Here is a 17813-nt window from a genome sequence, read left to right as displayed (position 1 = left end):
ATATTCAATATTTATTGGCAGAAAGTATTTTTGGATTTGCAGTAATTTTTGTTAGTTTTTAACTATGAATGAAACCACAAGATTGAACATTTTCGCATTTAAGTTTATTCATTAATTAATAATTACACGGGTTAAATCAAAAAAACAGAACAAAGAATGTAAGCTAAAAGTTCTAAAATATTTTCGAAATCGGGAATGTGTTTAGATATATGCATATGTGTATGTCTGGAGCGTATAACTTTTCACACAAATGTAAAATGTAAATGTTTAAAAAATATTTATGTCCAAATTGTATATATGCTTTTCCGCCTACCTCCATCTCTTTCTCTTTCGTTTTCTGTCTCCCTTCGATTCACACCTTCGTTGTTTCGCTTTTGCTTAGAATTAGGTTTGTTTTTATAAAAAATATATGTGTATATATATATATATCGATTTTTAACATTAGCTCTTAGCGTATATATGTATATATTCGAACAATGTTTTATGGGCTGGTTAAAAAAAATCAAACACACACGCACACAAATCAATATTGACAAGAGAGAGAGCAAAATGCTGAAATACTCAGATATATATATATATAAAAATGTGGTTCTCGGGCAGATAAATGCTATATCGTTTCTCCAGCCGTATCGGTTGCAGGATGCGATTTCAGTTTCGATTTCGAGGCTTGTGAAAGGCACATTGCGTTCTCTTCCGGAACGTTAGTGGGCACGGAGTGGACATGGAGTGTGGTCGAGCCGTGCAGCTAAAATATGGATGTGCGGAGCTTAAATGACTTTACAACGTTTCGAGGGAAACTCCGGGGATTTAAGTACAGCTGCCAAACTGAATGTTAATACTAGAATTTAATAGATGGATGCCCACGGGCCGGGGTCCGTTGTCTGTGGGAATGATTGCTTTCATCGAGCAGCGTGCGCTGTGGCATCCAACTACGGATGGTGTCGCGCATTGCGCATCAGCGGAACCAGCAGCGACGGCGGTCCCGCCTGGCGCAGGAAGGGATGGGCCAGCAGCTCGGCGGCGGTGGCACGCTGCGCCGGATCCCGCACCAGCATCCGGTCGAGGAAGGACTGCAGGCGCGGCGAGACCTTGTGGGCGTTCTTCAGATTCGGCGGCTGCATGTCACGGATGCGGCGCATCGCCTGCAGCGGCGGTTCGTTGAAGAAGGGCGGCTCGCCGTCCACCATCTCGATGACCATGATGCCCAGCGACCAGATATCCACTTCCGGGCCGTACGGCAGGCGCGATATGACCTCCGGCGACATCCAGTACGGCGTGCCAACCAGACTCTTGCGCTTCGGCAGCTCCTGGGACACCTGGGCGCAGAATCCAAAGTCCGACAGCTTCACGCGACCATCGGCGGCCAGCAGAATCGAGTCCGACTTGATGTCGCGATGGATGACGCCCTGTTTATGGTTTATCGCCATCGGCAGCACCGTCGGAAGAGACAGAGAGAAGGGAAATTGGTTAAAAGCGTTCACAGTTTGCGGTTTTCCCCCAACCAACGCCCTTTCTCCCGCAGACAGACACTTATCGCATTACACGAGCCAACGTGGGACAGAAATGCACAAAAGAAACCAGCTCGACCCTGCAACGCCCAAAAAGAATTTCCTGCTCTTGGGAACACGCTGGTTTCCCTAACGTGGAAGTTAGCATAAACAGGTTGGGTTCTAGTTCTAATTTGATGTAAATGGATTACATCTAAAACACTAGGAATTCTTACAATTGTGAAATGTTGGTGCTTAAACAAGTTCATTGAATTAATATTAATATTATATGCTATTCTAATATTGAATACTAACTGGGTTTTAACATCTAACGTTGTATCTAGGGCAAAAATCATAGCGATCTATCAATGAGTAATGAACTATAACTTCAAACTTCCTTCTCTATAAGCTACAATTACCTATCCATTCGAAAAGCGCTCTATGCACACTTTCCGCTTTGAGGTAGGGCATGCACGTGCGATTTCACCTGGCCATTTGGGCGTGCTACGCCACTCGGTGGCCCACTGTGCGGCCGACGACTTTTGTTGGTGACAACATTTAGAAATTGAAACCAAAGCCACGCGAAAGCGGAGGGCGAAGAAAGCGCCGCAAATGGCAAGGTACAAAGGCACAAAGAATCGCATGATGGCGAGTACTCCGTACACTGCTGCCCAGTTTGGCCAAGGGAATGGAAATGGGAATGGGAACGGGAACGGGGCAGTGTCATGCTGGTCACGCACCTGTGAGTGCAAATAGGCCAAAGCCTTCAAGCATTGCTTGCAGACGGTGGCTATCTGCTCCTCGTCCATGCGCGAATGGGTGACAATATCGGTGAGGGCACCGCCCTCGAGGTACTCCATCACCACCCACAGCTCATCGTTGACCAGAAAGCTGGAGTATGTCTCCACGATATTGGGATGATGGTAGTCCCGCATGATGACGACCTCGTTGAACAACAGCTCCCGTCGCTGCTGTTTGCGCAGATCCATCTTCTTTACGGCCACCTGGCGACCTGCACGGAATGAGAAAAATGCCATTAAATCAATGGTTCAGCCAATAGTTAAAGCGAATGTTCTTGCCTGTGGATTTGTCCGTGGCAATGCATACGGTACCCGTGGAGCCCTCGCCTATTTTGTTGAAGTGGTCGAGGTTCTCGCGCGGATCACCGGCGGAGACCACCATCTGCAGGGCGGCACGGAACTGTTCGTGGGTGAGGCGTTGGTCCTGCTTTGGCTGACCCGCCGCTCCTCCACTGGCGCCGCTCGCCTGCTGGGCAGCACTGCTCGCTCCCCCGCTGGAACTGGATGCCCTGGAAGCCGACTTGGCCAGGTGTTGGTGATGGTGCGGATGAGGATGTGCATGCGGATGCAGAGGATTTTGGTTCTGATCGCCACCCTGTTTGGCCTGCTGTTGCTGCTGCTGATGGTTTGTGGAATACATGGGAGGATAGCTGCCGCCGGTGTTGCCATTGTTCGTGTGCGAGTGATTGGATCGCGTGCCACTGGCCACCGAGCCCACGGGCGAAGTCTGCTGTTGCTGGGGCATGGAGCCGCCGGATGGCGGGGCCAGATTGCTGCGATACTGCTGCAGGTTGGTTTGATCCGTGCGCACGGCCAGTGGTCCTGTTGCTCCATTCGCGTGCGCATGCTGACTGTTATAGAGCAGGGAGGAATGGGCACCGGGTGGCTTAAAGCCACCGCTAGTAGCTCCACCTGCTCCCGGTGTTCCAGGTGCCGGTGGTCCCTCCTCCTCCGGCACCGATGGCGGCACATTGGCCACCCGTCGCACTCGCGGCGGACTGGAGCTCCGCAGCGAATTGGATCTGGCCACGTGAGAGGTCTTCGGCAGGACTATGCCGCCCGTCTCGGGTGGCATCATCATTCCGGGGCCATGGCTCATCATTGGGTGTGCGCCAGGTGCCATCGGATTCATCGGCGCCATTGAGCCCATCATCATGGTGCTGCTGCTGTTGAGCGAGGTGGTGTCCGCCTTGTTGTTGTTGTGATGCGGACGCACAATGGTCTTCAGATCGAGAATCTCGGTGGGCGTAATCTCCGAGGGATCGACCAGTGGCAGCGGGCGGTTGGAGGACTTGAGTATCTGATTGTTGCCCACAATGGACGCCCATTGGAGGGGCAGGCCAACATATTTGTTCTCCCGCTTGTCGAAGCCCGTGTGCACACGATGCTCAAAATTGCTGGGCATCGAGATCAGCGGTTTCTTTTTCTTCTTCGAGAACATCTTCAGCGACTCGGATTTCCCGTGCTCCAAATTTCTGCCCTTTTACCGCCCTTTTCCGCTCCACACCACTCCTTCCCTCTCGCTCTTGCTCTCTATTTTTAATTTGTAATTTTTTCCTTTTGTTGCGTCGCCCGACAATGGAAAATGCACAAACAACAAACGATGGCAACGGCAAATCCGACAGCAACAGCAACAACAACAGCAGCACACAACTTCTTCCCGATCTCACTCACACACACACATGCAGGGACATGGGCACGCACGCACACACACACACACGCATAGCAGCGGACGCGACTGGGAAACTGGGATTCAATTGGATTTGGATGGCCAAATCGAGATGCGCACAAGCGATACACCTTCACCACTGGCACCACTGGCAGGCACACATTGCACACATTATGGCGACAGCACGAGCACAAGCAGTACGCTTAACAAAAAAATAATAAACCTAGGGAAATAATTGCCGATGCCAGAAATAGAGGTGGTGTTTATCGTGAGTATTAGTGCTGGAACAGCTATCGATGTCTATCGCAATGGCGGCAGTGTGACCGTTACCGATGCATGGTGGGTTCGCCTGTGGTCAACTTTTCTTTTTTGAATTTCATATATTTGTAAAGTATTCGCGCTGAAAACAATTACTTTTCAACATAAAGTCAGTTTTTTTTTGTAAAGAATTATACTTTCAAACACCAAATCTTCGATAGATAGTGATTTCATTGCAATTCCTGTTGAAAACCCAAGTAATAAGCACAAAGTTTAAATTATCATACCGAATATATTTACTTATTTACATTATGATACCGTTTCTCTCTCAACATAAAGACTTCTGATTTCCATTTCTGTTCTCCACTTAAAAATGATCAATTTAAAATTAAAATAAAATATTAAATGTTCTTTATGTATTTATGTATATAAAAAACATGCATACAGTTATAACTTTTTCGGTTTTCCAGTTTGCCACCACATTCTCTCTAATCTTTTCATCTAATCTGTTATCTGTTAGCTATAGGTTTTGTTTCTTTACGTTGCTAGATAGTTGTTTTTCTTTAATTTGTTGGCTTTCCACCTTGGCTGCAGGTATTTCCCTCGTATGAATTGTGTGTGTGAATCTAAACGCTAAAATTAATAACAAAAACTAAAGACTTAATGCAATCGTTCGCCGGTCGCTCTTATCTGACTGCAATCATCATCTGCTCGACGCATCGGCCAATAACTCGAATATACGTATACTACATTATATAGTAGTTGATTTTTTGCGCTATTAATTGGCCTCGCATCTCTGTTTGATTGCAGCATTACACGTTTCTTTACTATTTTGCAAAATAATTATTACATAATTATCGTTAAGGTATATTATATATTCAACAAAAATAACGTTAAAATATATTCATTTTCGTTTTTTTGGTGCGACCAATTCTCGCGTAAATCCAACGAAGTGTTTGTATAATTTGTAATCATTGTAATCATCATAATCATCAATATGCGTAGTATGAGCGACATTCGCGTGGTCATCTCCCAATCATCGGAGAGCAAAGAAGGATGTGGAATGAACCTATCCCTTAGCTTTTTAACAGCTATTCGAAAGCTTCTGATTTTTTTCTCGAGATGACGCTCATTTGCCGCACTATCTTGAATTGGGTCCTTATTAGTACAGTTCGTTCTGTTGATGTATATACCGGTGAATGTCGTCCCTCCTGGTGGTTGTCCTCCTGGTCGCCAGTTGTTGGTGTTTCAGGAACGTCGCCGCCACTGGTTTTATGACCTTCTCCTGCTGTATTCTGTTCCGCTGTTCTCCGCCATTTATTCCTGCTGAAGGGGACGACTGCATTGGTACTACCGTCCAGGCTGTGGCGGCGGCGTACGAAGCGGTATTTGTTCACAAATGGCGGCTGGCGTGGCTGCATGTACATCCTCGATGATCCTTGAATATCTGGCTCCTGGTGATATTGGCTCTGGACTGAACCATTGAGCTCACTGTTATTGCCCCCGGCTTCTCCTGTGTCTTCGGCCCTCGATGCTTCTGCTTCTGCTACCGCTGATCCTGCTACTCTCGGCAATGGCACCCGAAATCCTAATCCTAATCCGACGGCGGCCTCATTTGCTATCGTGATGGCCGACTGCGATGCCATTTCTACCGGGGCGGCAGACGGCGTGCGGGGGCACGGATTTTGCGGCGAGCCATTTGGGAACTCTGCGCCGAGTTGCCAGCGGCTGGCGGATTGAAGCTGCGGATTAACAATGGATTAGTATCATTATCATATTTGGTTGGCGATTTTCGAGACTCCCACTGGCGGTTGCTGCTGCTGCTGCTGCGTAGCGAGTTATGTTAACAAGAAACATTAATTGAACAAATATAAAATAATGGATACGAAATGCTATGAACAAAACGAAACAATATGGAACACACAAAAAGACAAACAAACAAACAAACTATAGTAAAATATGACATTCGCAGGATATAGAAAATGATACATATATCCTATTTACACAATGGTAAGTAAAAACATTAAGATTGTACAAATGCAGTTCGATTCCATGGGGGAAGTGGATGCGTTTTTAACTTCGATTTAGTTTTCACTTGTGGCCAGTTTCCATATATGAAAATATGATTCAAATGATTGATTTATAATACTATTCATCATTCATCAGGTGTTTTTTTTATAAGCACAGCTCAAACCAGTTTTTTATGAACACAAATCGTATGTTAATGTAATCGAAAACATATAGTAAGTAATGATTTTAACAATTTTGTCTCTTTAACCTTAAATTACGAATATATTTTTCTTTGGAAACCTTTTTAAATTAAATCGCTTGATTTTAAAACATTGCAAATGTATAAAGCCCATTTTAAGCTAATACACTAGTGGGCATAAGTATTTGGACAAGAAATATATTCAATATATTTGTTTGTAACTCATTGTTTACTTAAAGCAAAATTGTTTAATAATTTTAGTAAATAGGTAGACTATCGTAGTTAAATTAGGTAACATAAACATATGGATAACTTCATTGTTGATTTAACAAAAATTACTTTCTTACAAATTAGCAGTGGCATATGTATTTGGACAAATTATTTAAATGTTATAAATTGAAAAAAAAAAAAGTCAACTAAAAAATTATGACAAATTAATAAAAAATATACCCTCCCTTTGCGTCTATCACCTTTTGAAGACGTTTTGGTACAGACTGTACCAAGCTGTGGATATAATCTATTGAAATATCCTTCCATAAGGTTTGAATTTCCAAAATCGTTTCTTCGCGACTTCTAGATAAGTTTGCACCCCTTTTTCTTTTTAAATATGACCAGAGGTTTTCTATTATGTCGTGGTCTGGACTTTGAGGTGGCCAATCCAATGTGTTTACGCCAACATCTTTCAGAAACTTCGTAATCAGTTTGGCCTTATGACAGGGAGCATTATCCTGCTGGAGTATGAAGGACTCTCCAATCAATTTATCACCAGAGGGGAATGCATGATTATTAAGGACATCTAAATATTTTCTTTGATTCGTGGTTCCATCAACAGGAACCAAATCTCCCAAGTCCCCAAGTCTCCCAAGCAAAGTCGAGGCGCTTTAACTCATTTCGTGGAGTTATTAGTGGCATAACTCTGCTAAAATATGTTCCAAAATGGGCTTCCTTAAGAAGTCTGCGAACTTTTCTTTCACTGATATCGATTTCTGATCCTTCTTTTAGTTCTTTGGCAACCGATCGGGGAGTTTGTAGAACATTCTGCTTAAACATCCGTAAAATATAACCATCGTCCTTTTGAGTTTTTTTACGTGTTCGGCCACTATGCGCAACGTTTTTGGTTGTGTGTGTTTTTTAATATTTATTTATTTGATAATACACCGTTGCCCGTGGAATTTTGTATAAATCAATGATATTTTGTACCGAAATACCAGAGTTATACTTAATTATTATTTTATTTTTTATAAATTCGCTCAGTTCCTTTGTTTTCCCCATGTTTAACAAATTTATGAATAAAACAAAAATAAAAAAAATAAAAATAAAAAGGTAGCAACACGTTATCAAGAACAAATGTTCAAATGATCTAAAAAAAAAGTCAAAAATTTGATATTCTTCGAACAACAGATCAATGCGAACTAATTAAATGTGATGTCTAAATACTTTTGCCACCGCCCAAATCGTTGTCTGTCTAGCTTTTTTATCAGCAGAAGGAAAATTGAAAAGGTAAAAAGCAAAACATACCTCTCACGTGTAACTGTGATTGCACTCTTTGTTTTATCATCAATAGTTTACTTATTTATTTGACTGTACTATGAAAAGCATAGCCCGGCAGTTGCAAGCTAATGGTGTCTAAATACTTATGCCCACTAGTGTATACTGCATTATTTTTTGCCCGATTGATTTAAGCCTGCTTTTCGAAATGCGGAAAACAGGACTGTAATCATGAACAATCTTGTTAATGCCTATGCAACCCGTGTGTAAATATGATAGGTAGTAAGCTTTTCTTCTCAACGAAAACAAAACAAATGGTATGCACAAAAAAAACGAAAACCTTAAAAATAAATTTATGCAAATGCAATTATAATGCATTATAATGTGTGTTTGTGTATGTGCGTGTTCTTCGATTGTGTTGGTAAAAGGATCAATTCAAAGTACGGAAAGAGGGCGACAGCAGCAAAAAGCGCGTAAACTTCTCTCTCTCTCTCTCTCTCTTCGGGCCGCTCTTACGTCTGTCTCGCTCGCATTTGTGGGTGGCAACCCTTCACCATCGTATCGAAACATCAGTCTCTGTCTTACTTACGCAAATATATTGGCTGGCGCTGCGGAGGTCGCGCCAAATTGGTACGGTGCATTGGCATTCGGTGTGGACTGCAAGAAGAATATTTTTGGTTTGTTTTCCTTGGTAAGTTGGTTTCGTATAGCAAGTAAATTTTGTTGGGTGTTTTTTTCCTGGTTTTACAGGACGGATCACGATGGCTGATGGTTAATAATATCTGCTTCTTCTACATACAGATTGGAATTTGGATGTTTGATGGGTATTTTTTGTTTCTTCTTGGTTATGTACAAATTGTATTTGGTTTGGATATTGCTACATATATGAAGAATGACAACTAATGTGCGTCTTTGAATGTGTGTGTGTGAGTGTAAGTGCATGCGTGTGTGTGTGTGTGTGAGTGTAAGTGCATGCGTGTGTGAGGTGGGGGATGGTGGGCATACGTGAGAGCTTGTCAAATATTTACCGTTAACGCATGCCTAACTACACTGTAAATAATTGACACATACATACATACATATAACACATTGAAACAAATCTACTTTCGATTCTAATTGATAGGTATCATTTGACAAGCCCTGCGACACATGCGTTCTAAGGAAACTACTTACAACTACAGAAATACATTCAACTACAGCTAATTGAGCAAGATGAGACAAGCATACATATGTAAATAATGGTTATGTGACTTTCATACACGGGGAGTGCCAAAGAAATTATGTACTAACGGCATTTTGGGGAATCCCTATACTCTACGATTTCAAAATCAAATGCATAATAAACTAACAATGTTAGATTTTTACTATTTGTAATATAAGAAATGACACTACGTTATATACAATTGATTATGCGCGAATTTCTTTGGCATTCCCCGTTCTTCTTTATATTTAAGCGTATATACGAAGTGGCATAAAGTACTGGGTATTAGCAATCGAGTATCGTTAAAATCGAGTCGGCGAAACTCTCTGGATATCGACCACGACTTTGCATTACCTGCATCTGCGGCGGCCCGGGCGCAAAGTTGAACATGGGCATACCGCCGGCGGAGTTGGCCGCCGGTTGCGAACTACCGAATTGGAAGATGCGCGGATGCGACTGCTTTTGTGATTCGAATTCATTTGCAGATCCATTCAGTACATTTTTATGTTTATTTTGCGGGTAGTTCATTTTCATGTTCATTTTGCCGGGTAGTTGATTTTCATGTTCATTTTGCCGGGTAGTTCATTTTCATGTTCATTTTGCCGGGTAGTTCATTTTCATGTTCATTTTACCGGGTAGTTCATTTTCATGTTCATTTTGCGGAAGGATTGGTAATTATAATAATAGGTAGTAGTAGGATGGTAGTAAAGTTGATTCGTGCCCGTGCCCACAGAGTTTTCGTATTTTTTTTTTTAAGTACATAGAGCGTACATTACAGAGTTACGGAAGTTGCGTAGTTAAGGAGTGTATACATTAAGTTACATGGTATACGACAATATTATTCAACAGTAACAACACGCACGACCGTTTTTGTGTAGAAAGGGTTGTGGAAAAAGATAAAAAAGAAAATGAGAGAAGAATACAAATAAATATATATATAGAGAGATATTGTATGTATATATCTAGTATAAAAGTTAGAAGGTAAAATTAATACGACAAGTGAGTAGCTCTAAATTAATATACAATGTCGGCCAGGTAGGTTATATATTAGGAGGATCGATCGATTTTGAGCGCATTGTTATCATTTCTATAACGTGGGCATGCAAGTCGGAAAATTAAAAGGAAATATGACGGACAGCTACGACTACAAACAATCGCAAACACATTTGCATGGATGAAACTGGGTGAGTGTGTGGTGTGATCGATCCACTTCATCATCACATCAGGCGCTCAGCTCCCATTGATCACCTTGTGCTTGTATTGCGAATACTATATAAGTTGATCAGGTGGATATGGTGGGCTAGTGGTTTGGTGATCTACTGGGAGTTGGGTGGAAATCGTATACTTACATCGCCACCGGTGAGATTAGTGGCCGCCGTATTGGCCGTGAAATTGAAGGCTGGCGCAGGAGCAGTCGAGCTCGCCGCCGAGCCGGTGAAGTTGAACGCTGGTTTGGCCAGCGGCTCATTGGTGCTGCTTCCGAATTTATATGGAGCACTTGAGGCCTGCAATATGCAAAAATGCGGATTGGATAAATGCAGAATTGAATTCGTATAAGTGTACTTACAGCTGGCGTGGCTGCAGTGGCTCCGCCAAAGTTAAATGCTCCTGGTAACGCTGTGCCCGCCAATGGAGCAGCTGCAGCAGGTGCTCCAAATCCTGCGCTTGTGATGGTGCTCCCGCTGCCGAAGACAGGCGCGGCCGCAGCAACTGGCGTGGGATTGCCAAAAAAGTTGGCCAATGGAGCTGCGGCTGTTGGCGCTGGTGTTGTGGCTACAGGAGCTCCTACTCCCACTAGAGAGTTGCCCGCATTGCCGAATATCCCAGTAAGGGGTCCATTGCCGCCCGCCGCCGGCGTGGTTGCGGCAGTGGTCGCCGATGATCCGAATGGTAGACTAGTGGTGCTGGTTGTGTTATTACTGCTACTGGATGGTCCAAACATGGAGCTGCTTCCAAATATCGGAGTCGCCATCTTGGAGGCCGAAGACGAAGGAACCGCCGCACTGCCGACCGCAACGCTGTTGCTCTTTGCCGCATCTCCATTGCTCGACCAGCCGAAGCTGGGCGTTGTAGTCGTTCCCGAAACGGAAGGAGCACCAAAGGTGAATGGCTTGGTCGCGCTGCTGGTGGTCATGTCCGTTTTATTTTCACCCCAATTGCCAAAGAGCTGAGGGGTCGAGGTGGTCGCAAAGCTGGATGCAATGGCGTTGGCGGTGCTGGTGGTGGCACTCACGCTGGTGTTTGCAGTGGTGCTTGTTGCTGGTGCCCCGAAGATGGAGCTCACGCTAGAGTTGGTTGGCGTTGCTGGTGCAGCCGCTGTTGGCTGGCCAAAGAAGAAGGTTCCAGTGTTCTGTGTGGTCGCTGGCTTTGACTGACTTCCAAAGGTTAAGCCGGCAGCTGGAGCTGGTGTCGAGGTGACTGCTGACGGAGCTGGAGCAGATGCCGGTGTGAAAGCAAACACTTTCGTAGAGGTTGTCGTCGTTGTTACGGTGCTGGAGGAAACACCAAAACCCATGGTTGTCGCCTTGGCCACTGGCTGCTGGCTGCTACTGGTGCTGCTCACGGCACTGCCAGCTCCGGAAAAGCTGAACATGGGCTTGACAGCCGCGGGATTCGCACTGGAGCTGGCCGTCGAACTGGAAACTGCAGAGGACGATGATGGAGCGCCAAATCTGAAGCCACCCAAAGCAGGAGCGTTGCTGGTGGTGCTGATTGTGGTGGTGATTGAGCTGGCGGCCGTGGTTGCGGTGGTCGGTGCCTTGAATACAAACTGGAGTGGTGCTGCAGCTGCAGCTGCATCTGGAGCTGTTGCTTCTGAGCTGGATGTGGCAGTCGTTTCCTTGATGTCTGTCCCAAAAGCCACCGTCTTGGGCTCTTCCACTTTGCTCACGCCAAACGAAAAGGTCTTCGGGGCCTCCGTCTTCTTGCTGTCCGCCACATCCTTACCCTGATTGCTTTGACCGAAACCGAAGCTAAATTGAGCGGAAGTTGGTGCTGGAGTGGTCGTCGTTTCCACAGATGGCTTGACAACCTCCTTTACATGAGAAAATCCAAAACGAAATTTGGGTACCGAACTGGCTGCGGAGTTGTCCGTTGCTGTGGCAGGGTTCAATGCTTCCGGCATCATCTGCTCACAGCAGATACACGTCTTTCGCGACATATCATTCTTTGCCAGGCATGCTTCGCATTCCCAAGTTGCTGATTTTTGGGCTGCCACCAGTTGCTGAAATCCCGTATCCGGCTTGGGGGGCACCTTACTTGTTGATAATGTTTTGGAGCTTTCGCTCGTGGAGCTAATGCTGACGATAGATCCCGAACCAACTGACCCAAAGGTTGAGGCTGACCCAGAGGATGATCTAGATGAGGATCTGGATAAAGTTCCGGAGAACAAGGGGAAAGAGCTCATGGATGAACTTGGTGCGGACTCGTTGTTGTTGCTACTCGCCGTTGAGTTTGGCGTTTGACAGGCAATGCATTCCACAACACTCGATTTGTTCATCACCAGGCACGTCTGGCACTCCCACATGTTTGCCTTTTTCATGAAGGACATATCAAAACCGGATCCGGCTGACAAATTATTGTTCATCGACGGGAGGCTGTTCACTATTGGAGTCGAAGTTTTTCGCGGAGTTTCGCAGGCAATGCATTTGCTGGCTTCAGCCTTATTGGACAGCATGCAGGCATCGCACTCCCAGGCAGTCGTTGATTTCTTGAAGCGATCCCCAAAGCCGTCCGTAATCATAGAGGGAGTCGCAACAGCTATATTAGATGTTGCAGGGAGAGCGATAGTTGGGCCTGGTTTGGCCGACTCACAGGCCACACACTTGCTAACCTCGACTTTGTTGCGCACCAGACACACGGAGCACTCCCACTCGTTGCTTTTCGCATTTGTAATCAACGGTGAGAAGTTGTTGACCTTTGGTGCAACAGTTTTCCTTGGAGTCTCGCAGGCAATGCATTTGCTGGCTTCAGCCTTATTGGACAGCATGCAGGCATCGCACTCCCAGTCAGTCGTTGATTTCTTGAAGCGATCCCCAAAACCACCGAAACTTTGTGTCTCAATAGCTGCCGTAGGTGGTGCTGATGGTGCTTGGGCAGTAGCCGCAGATGCTACCGGCTTGGCCGTCTCACAGGCCACACACTTGTTGACCTCGGGCTTGTTCCGCACCATACACGTATCACACTCCCACTCCTTGGATGATGGTGTTCCGTTTATGGTTGGCTGCGACTGCTCGTTCGTTGTACGCAAATCATCCAGTGATGCCGGTGACGGGAAGGTGAAATTGCGATTGATCTTCGTCTTGAGGATGCAGTTCTCCCTAAAGTTCGACAAAGGTATGGGTTCCGAGAAAGTGAATGTGCGTCTAGTTGGTTCACTGATTGCAGGAACGTTTCCATTGGCAGCGAAGTTAACAATTGGTGCCGCAGGCTGGGGATTAGCCAGGAAGTTTGGCATCTGCTTGGAGTTTGTAGTAGAGAGGTTGCTGCTGATACTTTTGCTACTTGGGATTGGGTCGGTGGTAGATGGCTTTGATACCACGGGCACCGTGGGTTTGATTATCAAATCAAACTTTGGCGCGCTTGCCATTTCCGGAAAGCTGATCTGTGGCAACTCCAGCGGCGGGGGTGCTTCCTCTTCCGCCGTGCGTGGCTCCTTGTTGCGCGTCTGGTGCGAAAGACGCGAACGCATCTTGTTTGTGTGGTGAGTATGGTTAGCCGACTGGTCTATCGGAGCAACATATGGGGCAGCTTGCTTGGGCTTCTCCTCGTTGTTTTCCCCACCAGCACGAACGTTCTGGCTGTGAACCACATCTCGGGAGTTCTGTGTAACGCGGTGCAGGCGACGGCGTTCCAGAAGCTGCTGCATCGTCGGCACCAGCAGTTTGTTGGAGCGCAGTTCCGCCAACTCGTTGATGTGATTGGGCACCGGAGCATTACTGCTGGCACTCGTGGAACGTAGATACGGGGTGGCTGGCGTACCCAGGCGCTGCTGGCGACTGCTTTGATGCTCCTTGATGCTGCTGCCCATGCGCTTGGCATCGATCAATGGCGTGGAGTAGCTTTCCAGCAGGCTGAGGATGCGCATCGTGGTGTTCGACAGCCCGGTACCGGGTTTCTTACTGCAACCTTGGCCCACAGATGTCGCCGCAAGATTGCCGGAGTCGGAAGGTCGCATGTCTACCGCTTTTATACCGTATCCAATACCACCAGTCATGGAAGCATGCAGCGGATGCGCCGGTGAGCTGCCGGCAGAATTGAGTCCCATTATTGAGGATGCGGCGGATGAGCTCAGATTGCTGCGACTGAAGAGGCGATTGTTACCGGAATAGCCGCCAAAGGTGGTGCGTCCCTGGTAAAAGGGCGAGCTAGAGGCAGATGCAGAGCCTGAATTAGAGGCACTGCCACTCAGCAAACGACTGTCGCTCAGGGCCGACGTACTGCCGTATATGGACGCATTGAAGCGACGTCGTTGGGTCAGGGAGTTCAGCGACCACGTAGAATTCCGATGCGATTGCTGTGCGGCGGCGTTGCTCCTGTTAAATATTGACTTCGAGCTCTGCAGATTTCCGTAAAATTCAAAATTGCTGTTGCTGTTGTAATGCGACGGGCGCAGTCCTTCGTGCCCTTCGCCATTGTCGTGGCATTCGTTCAAATCGCTCTCGGACTGAGAATCGCCGCCACCTCTTGCGGCTGCAGACAGTTCACTTCGTCTTGTTTTTGTCTTAATGACATTGTTGTTATTATTATTATTATTGTTGCTAGTGTTGTTGTTGGTCCTGCTTATTCCCAGCAAATGATTGAGGTGTTCTTCCGAACTCATGTCCGGGCCAGTCCCCGTCTCATCCATGGTAAGATCGCGTCGATGGGTTCGCTTGCCTATGAGCGGTGGTCGCTTGTGGTTAGGAAGGCTGGAGAGGCTGTTGTTGTAGCTGGTAGCGGTGCTGCTTCCTCCGAAAGGTATGTTCAGTGAACGGCGGGTGCTAAAATGATTCAAATTATTGCCATTTTAGATTTCCTAAGGGTTCTTATTTTTCATTTCGGTAATAGCCTGTCTTTTCAACGGCCAAAAGGCTCCTAGGTTGATATCTTTTTGAAATCGATATTGACATACGAGTCAATAGCATACTGCATACTTCAGTAATATACCTGTGTGGCAGATCCCCAGTGCTTCCCTCGGCGGCTTCGTTTCCCGTAAAAAAGTTGTACGCGGGTTCGCGCTGCCGTTGATTACCATACAAATTGAGGTGGTTGCGCCGATGTGGAGCCAACTGGCTGACGCTCTTGTACATCTGCGAGCTGGAGGAGCTGGTGGCAGCCGCGAGCGGAGCAGCAGGCGTGGATGACAATAGGGGCAGACGACGCATGTTGGGCAAATTGACGGGGGTCTCCAGCTGAAAGGGATTCAAGATTAGTTGGGAAATGTAGGCAGGATTGATGTGATCTACCTCCAGGCGTCGACGCTTGGTCTGCACGCGGGCGGACTGTTGGAGATTCTCCTGCTCTTCATCGTCATCCTCCTCATCGCCTTCCTCGTCGTCCTCTTCCAGTTCATCCTCCTCGGCCTCATCCTCATCACCGCCGGCAGCTGCAATGGCCCCGGCTCGCTTGCGCAGCAGGAACACATTGTACTCGCTCCGACGCGTCTGCTCATCCTCGGCGGCTAGGTCGTGCTCGGCTATATTGTCGGCCAGGGCCACCTCCTCGTAGTTCAGGCCCTTGGCATCGGAGCCGTCATCAAGATCGTCGGCTGCATCGGCATCCGCTTCGGCTAGCATTATCCGACGGCGTCCACGTTTCCGCTTGGTAGTAGAGCGTCCATTGGACTGGCGTGGCTGTGACTGGCGGAGATTAGCTGGGGAGGATAAGGCATCGTTCCCATCTTTGGACGACGGCGAAAACCAACCGCTCAAGGAGGCAGGCAGAATGCTGGACACGCGCATCTTCATCTTGCCCATGATGGACTGCAATTGCAATTGCATGGAAGTTGGCTATTTGATGGGAACCAAGTTATCGCCGACTGTACTTACGTTGTTGCTGTCAGCCTCCCGTTGGGCTCCCGCCGAGGATTCATCCTCCTCCTCCTCCTCCTCGCTTTCTTCAGGCAGTTCCTTGAGCGGCGTCAGCGGATGCTTTTTGGCCAATTCGGCTTGCGAGGATTCCCTTTGCTCCTGTGCATCCTCCATTATGCCGCTTTAGATTCAGACTCACCTTTTTAGCCGGCGAAGCAACGGCACAAAAGAGAGATGAAAAACGCGAAAAAGAAGCGTTTCCGCACACACAACAAAAAAAGTAAGTTAAAAAAAACCAAAAAAAAAAAAACCACACACTGTTGAAATTCCTGCGAGCGAGTTTGTATGTGTAGGTGCGGATAATGTTCGCTCACTCGATTCGTTCTCACTCTCTATCCTGCCTTCTCTCTCTGTCTGTGCGTGTGTAAAGGTGTGAGTGTGCGCTTACGCACGCCGTCGTGGTTTTTTTTTTTGTTCGCGTTTCGCCGAGGTTTTACACACGCGGCGATATTTTTAAATAATATTCTGCTTGGCGCCACAAACTGGCCGCGTTTGATCAGGATTTGGCTTCTTGGCCACCAATGAAGAGCAAATTCTGGGCACAAGCACTGCAAAATTAGAGGCGGGAAATAGGATTGAATACCGAATTCGGGCGAAGCGCTCGAGTTTCTTGCTTTTGGGTTTGCCCTTACCGCTTTTCAGCATGCCGCCCGTTTTCTTCAATATTTTTTCTATTTTTCAGTTCTGCCGGATAAATTTGATATATATTTGAAATATTTTCACCTTCCTTTTGTCTTTGTGCTTCTTCCACTTCTTCCGCACACACTGCTTTCGCAATTCTTCGTTCCTCTTCTTCACGCTCTGCTCACACACACACGCGCGCAGCGATTCGGTACGAATTTTGGCGTTTTACCGCCGCGAAATCTACACTTTTGATTGCAATTTAACATTTGCCGCTGGTCGCATTCCGGTTTTCGTTTGTTGCACGAGCACAACGCACCGTCGATGTGCAAGAAACAGAATTTCAAAAGAGCACGATTTGATTTGGGAAAAAACGCGTGTGTGGCCACAAAATAGAGCTGGAACCAAAATCGATGTTTGCCAGATACTATCGGTGTGTCGGACAGCGTGTGCTAATCGATATATTGCTAGAAGCTATCGATTATATGCACGGTTATTTTTAAATGGTGATGAGCTGCCATACGATTTTATAACTCAACAACGGGCATTTCTTAGCATATACTTTATCCCATTTGACAGACAAGCTTTATAACGTATGTAACCATTTGCTTGTTTTGTCATTTGATTACTAAGAAATTGCAGTGATTAAATTGAATTCTCGTATTGAGATTTATTGAGGTATTTACTTCGCTTTGTGATAATGCTAAAGCTTAAATACTCTCCTAATGTTAATCGATAGTTGTCCTAAAAAATATTTCCAGCGAGTCAAAGTGCAGCGAGTGCTAGTGTGACCACAGATTCTGCATTAGAAATAAAAAATAATAATAAGCGAACATAAGCGCCAAATCTAAAAAGCCTTATTAAGATGCAAATATAACAAAGAAAATATACCAATATATATGTTGAATAAATCTTCAAAAATGGATCATAGGGGAAACCAAATTGTTCTGGTTCAATTTTTGCAAGCCATTTTAAAATATCTAGACTATACTACTACTGACTACTGTCGT

General features: G+C 46.1%; 2 protein-coding genes across 7 annotated transcripts; both read right to left on the bottom strand.

Moving 5' to 3' along the window:
• Positions 1-82: 82 nt before the first annotated feature.
• On the bottom strand, positions 83-4240 carry LOC117147373 (serine/threonine-protein kinase PAK mbt). The gene is made up of 3 exons (XM_033314242.1): positions 2567-4240; positions 2228-2499; positions 83-1406 (listed from the first exon to the last, which is right to left on the bottom strand). Exons 1-3 carry the CDS (start codon positions 3726-3728, stop codon positions 930-932), a joined length of 1911 nt encoding a protein of 636 aa, XP_033170133.1. The 5' UTR covers positions 3729-4240; the 3' UTR covers positions 83-929.
• A 250-nt stretch (positions 4241-4490) lies between these two features.
• LOC117148614 (nuclear pore complex protein Nup153) lies at positions 4491-17224 on the bottom strand. Of its 6 annotated transcripts, none has more exons than XM_033316099.1 (9): positions 16815-17224; positions 16141-16730; positions 15559-16074; positions 15260-15504; positions 10680-15093; positions 10462-10617; positions 9467-9571; positions 8501-8568; positions 5769-5956 (listed from the first exon to the last, which is right to left on the bottom strand). In XM_033316099.1, the coding sequence occupies exons 2-9, from the start codon at positions 16294-16296 to the stop codon at positions 5863-5865; spliced, it is 5754 nt and encodes a 1917-aa protein (XP_033171990.1). In that variant the 5' UTR covers positions 16297-16730; positions 16815-17224; the 3' UTR covers positions 5769-5862. The 6 variants fall into 6 exon arrangements, with proteins under 6 accessions (XP_033171986.1, XP_033171988.1, XP_033171987.1 ...); XM_033316100.1 differs by having other exon boundaries at positions 9467-9568; XM_033316095.1 differs by lacking the exon at positions 8501-8568 and having other exon boundaries at positions 4491-5956; positions 16815-17222.
• Positions 17225-17813: the final 589 nt, after the last annotated feature.

This window comes from Drosophila mauritiana, chromosome X (assembly GCF_004382145.1).
Source record: "Drosophila mauritiana strain mau12 chromosome X, ASM438214v1, whole genome shotgun sequence".
Taxonomy (NCBI): domain Eukaryota; kingdom Metazoa; phylum Arthropoda; class Insecta; order Diptera; family Drosophilidae; genus Drosophila; species Drosophila mauritiana.
Note: the sequence above shows the minus strand (reverse complement) of the source record. Positions and strands in the feature narration are given on the sequence as shown.

What these genes read in the sequence shown, in the direction of transcription:
- LOC117147373 (XM_033314242.1), bottom strand. Translation starts at nt 3,728, where the DNA reads ATGTTCTCGAAGAAGAAAAAGAAACCGCTGATCTCGATGCCCAGCAAT. An exon ending in TGCCACGGACAAATCCACAG is followed by an intron (nt 2,500 to 2,566) that starts GCAAGAACATTC and finishes CATTCCGTGCAG; the next exon opens with GTCGCCAGGTGGCCGTAAAG. An exon ending in TGGCCTATTTGCACTCACAG is followed by an intron (nt 1,407 to 2,227) that starts GTGCGTGACCAG and finishes AACCATAAACAG; the next exon opens with GGCGTCATCCATCGCGACAT.
- LOC117148614 (XM_033316096.1), bottom strand. Translation starts at nt 16,296, where the DNA reads ATGGAGGATGCACAGGAGCAAAGGGAATCCTCGCAAGCCGAATTGGCC. An exon ending in GGGAGGCTGACAGCAACAAC is followed by an intron (nt 16,075 to 16,140) that starts GTAAGTACAGTC and finishes TTGCAATTGCAG; the next exon opens with TCCATCATGGGCAAGATGAA. An exon ending in CCAAGCGTCGACGCCTGGAG is followed by an intron (nt 15,505 to 15,558) that starts GTAGATCACATC and finishes AATCCCTTTCAG; the next exon opens with CTGGAGACCCCCGTCAATTT.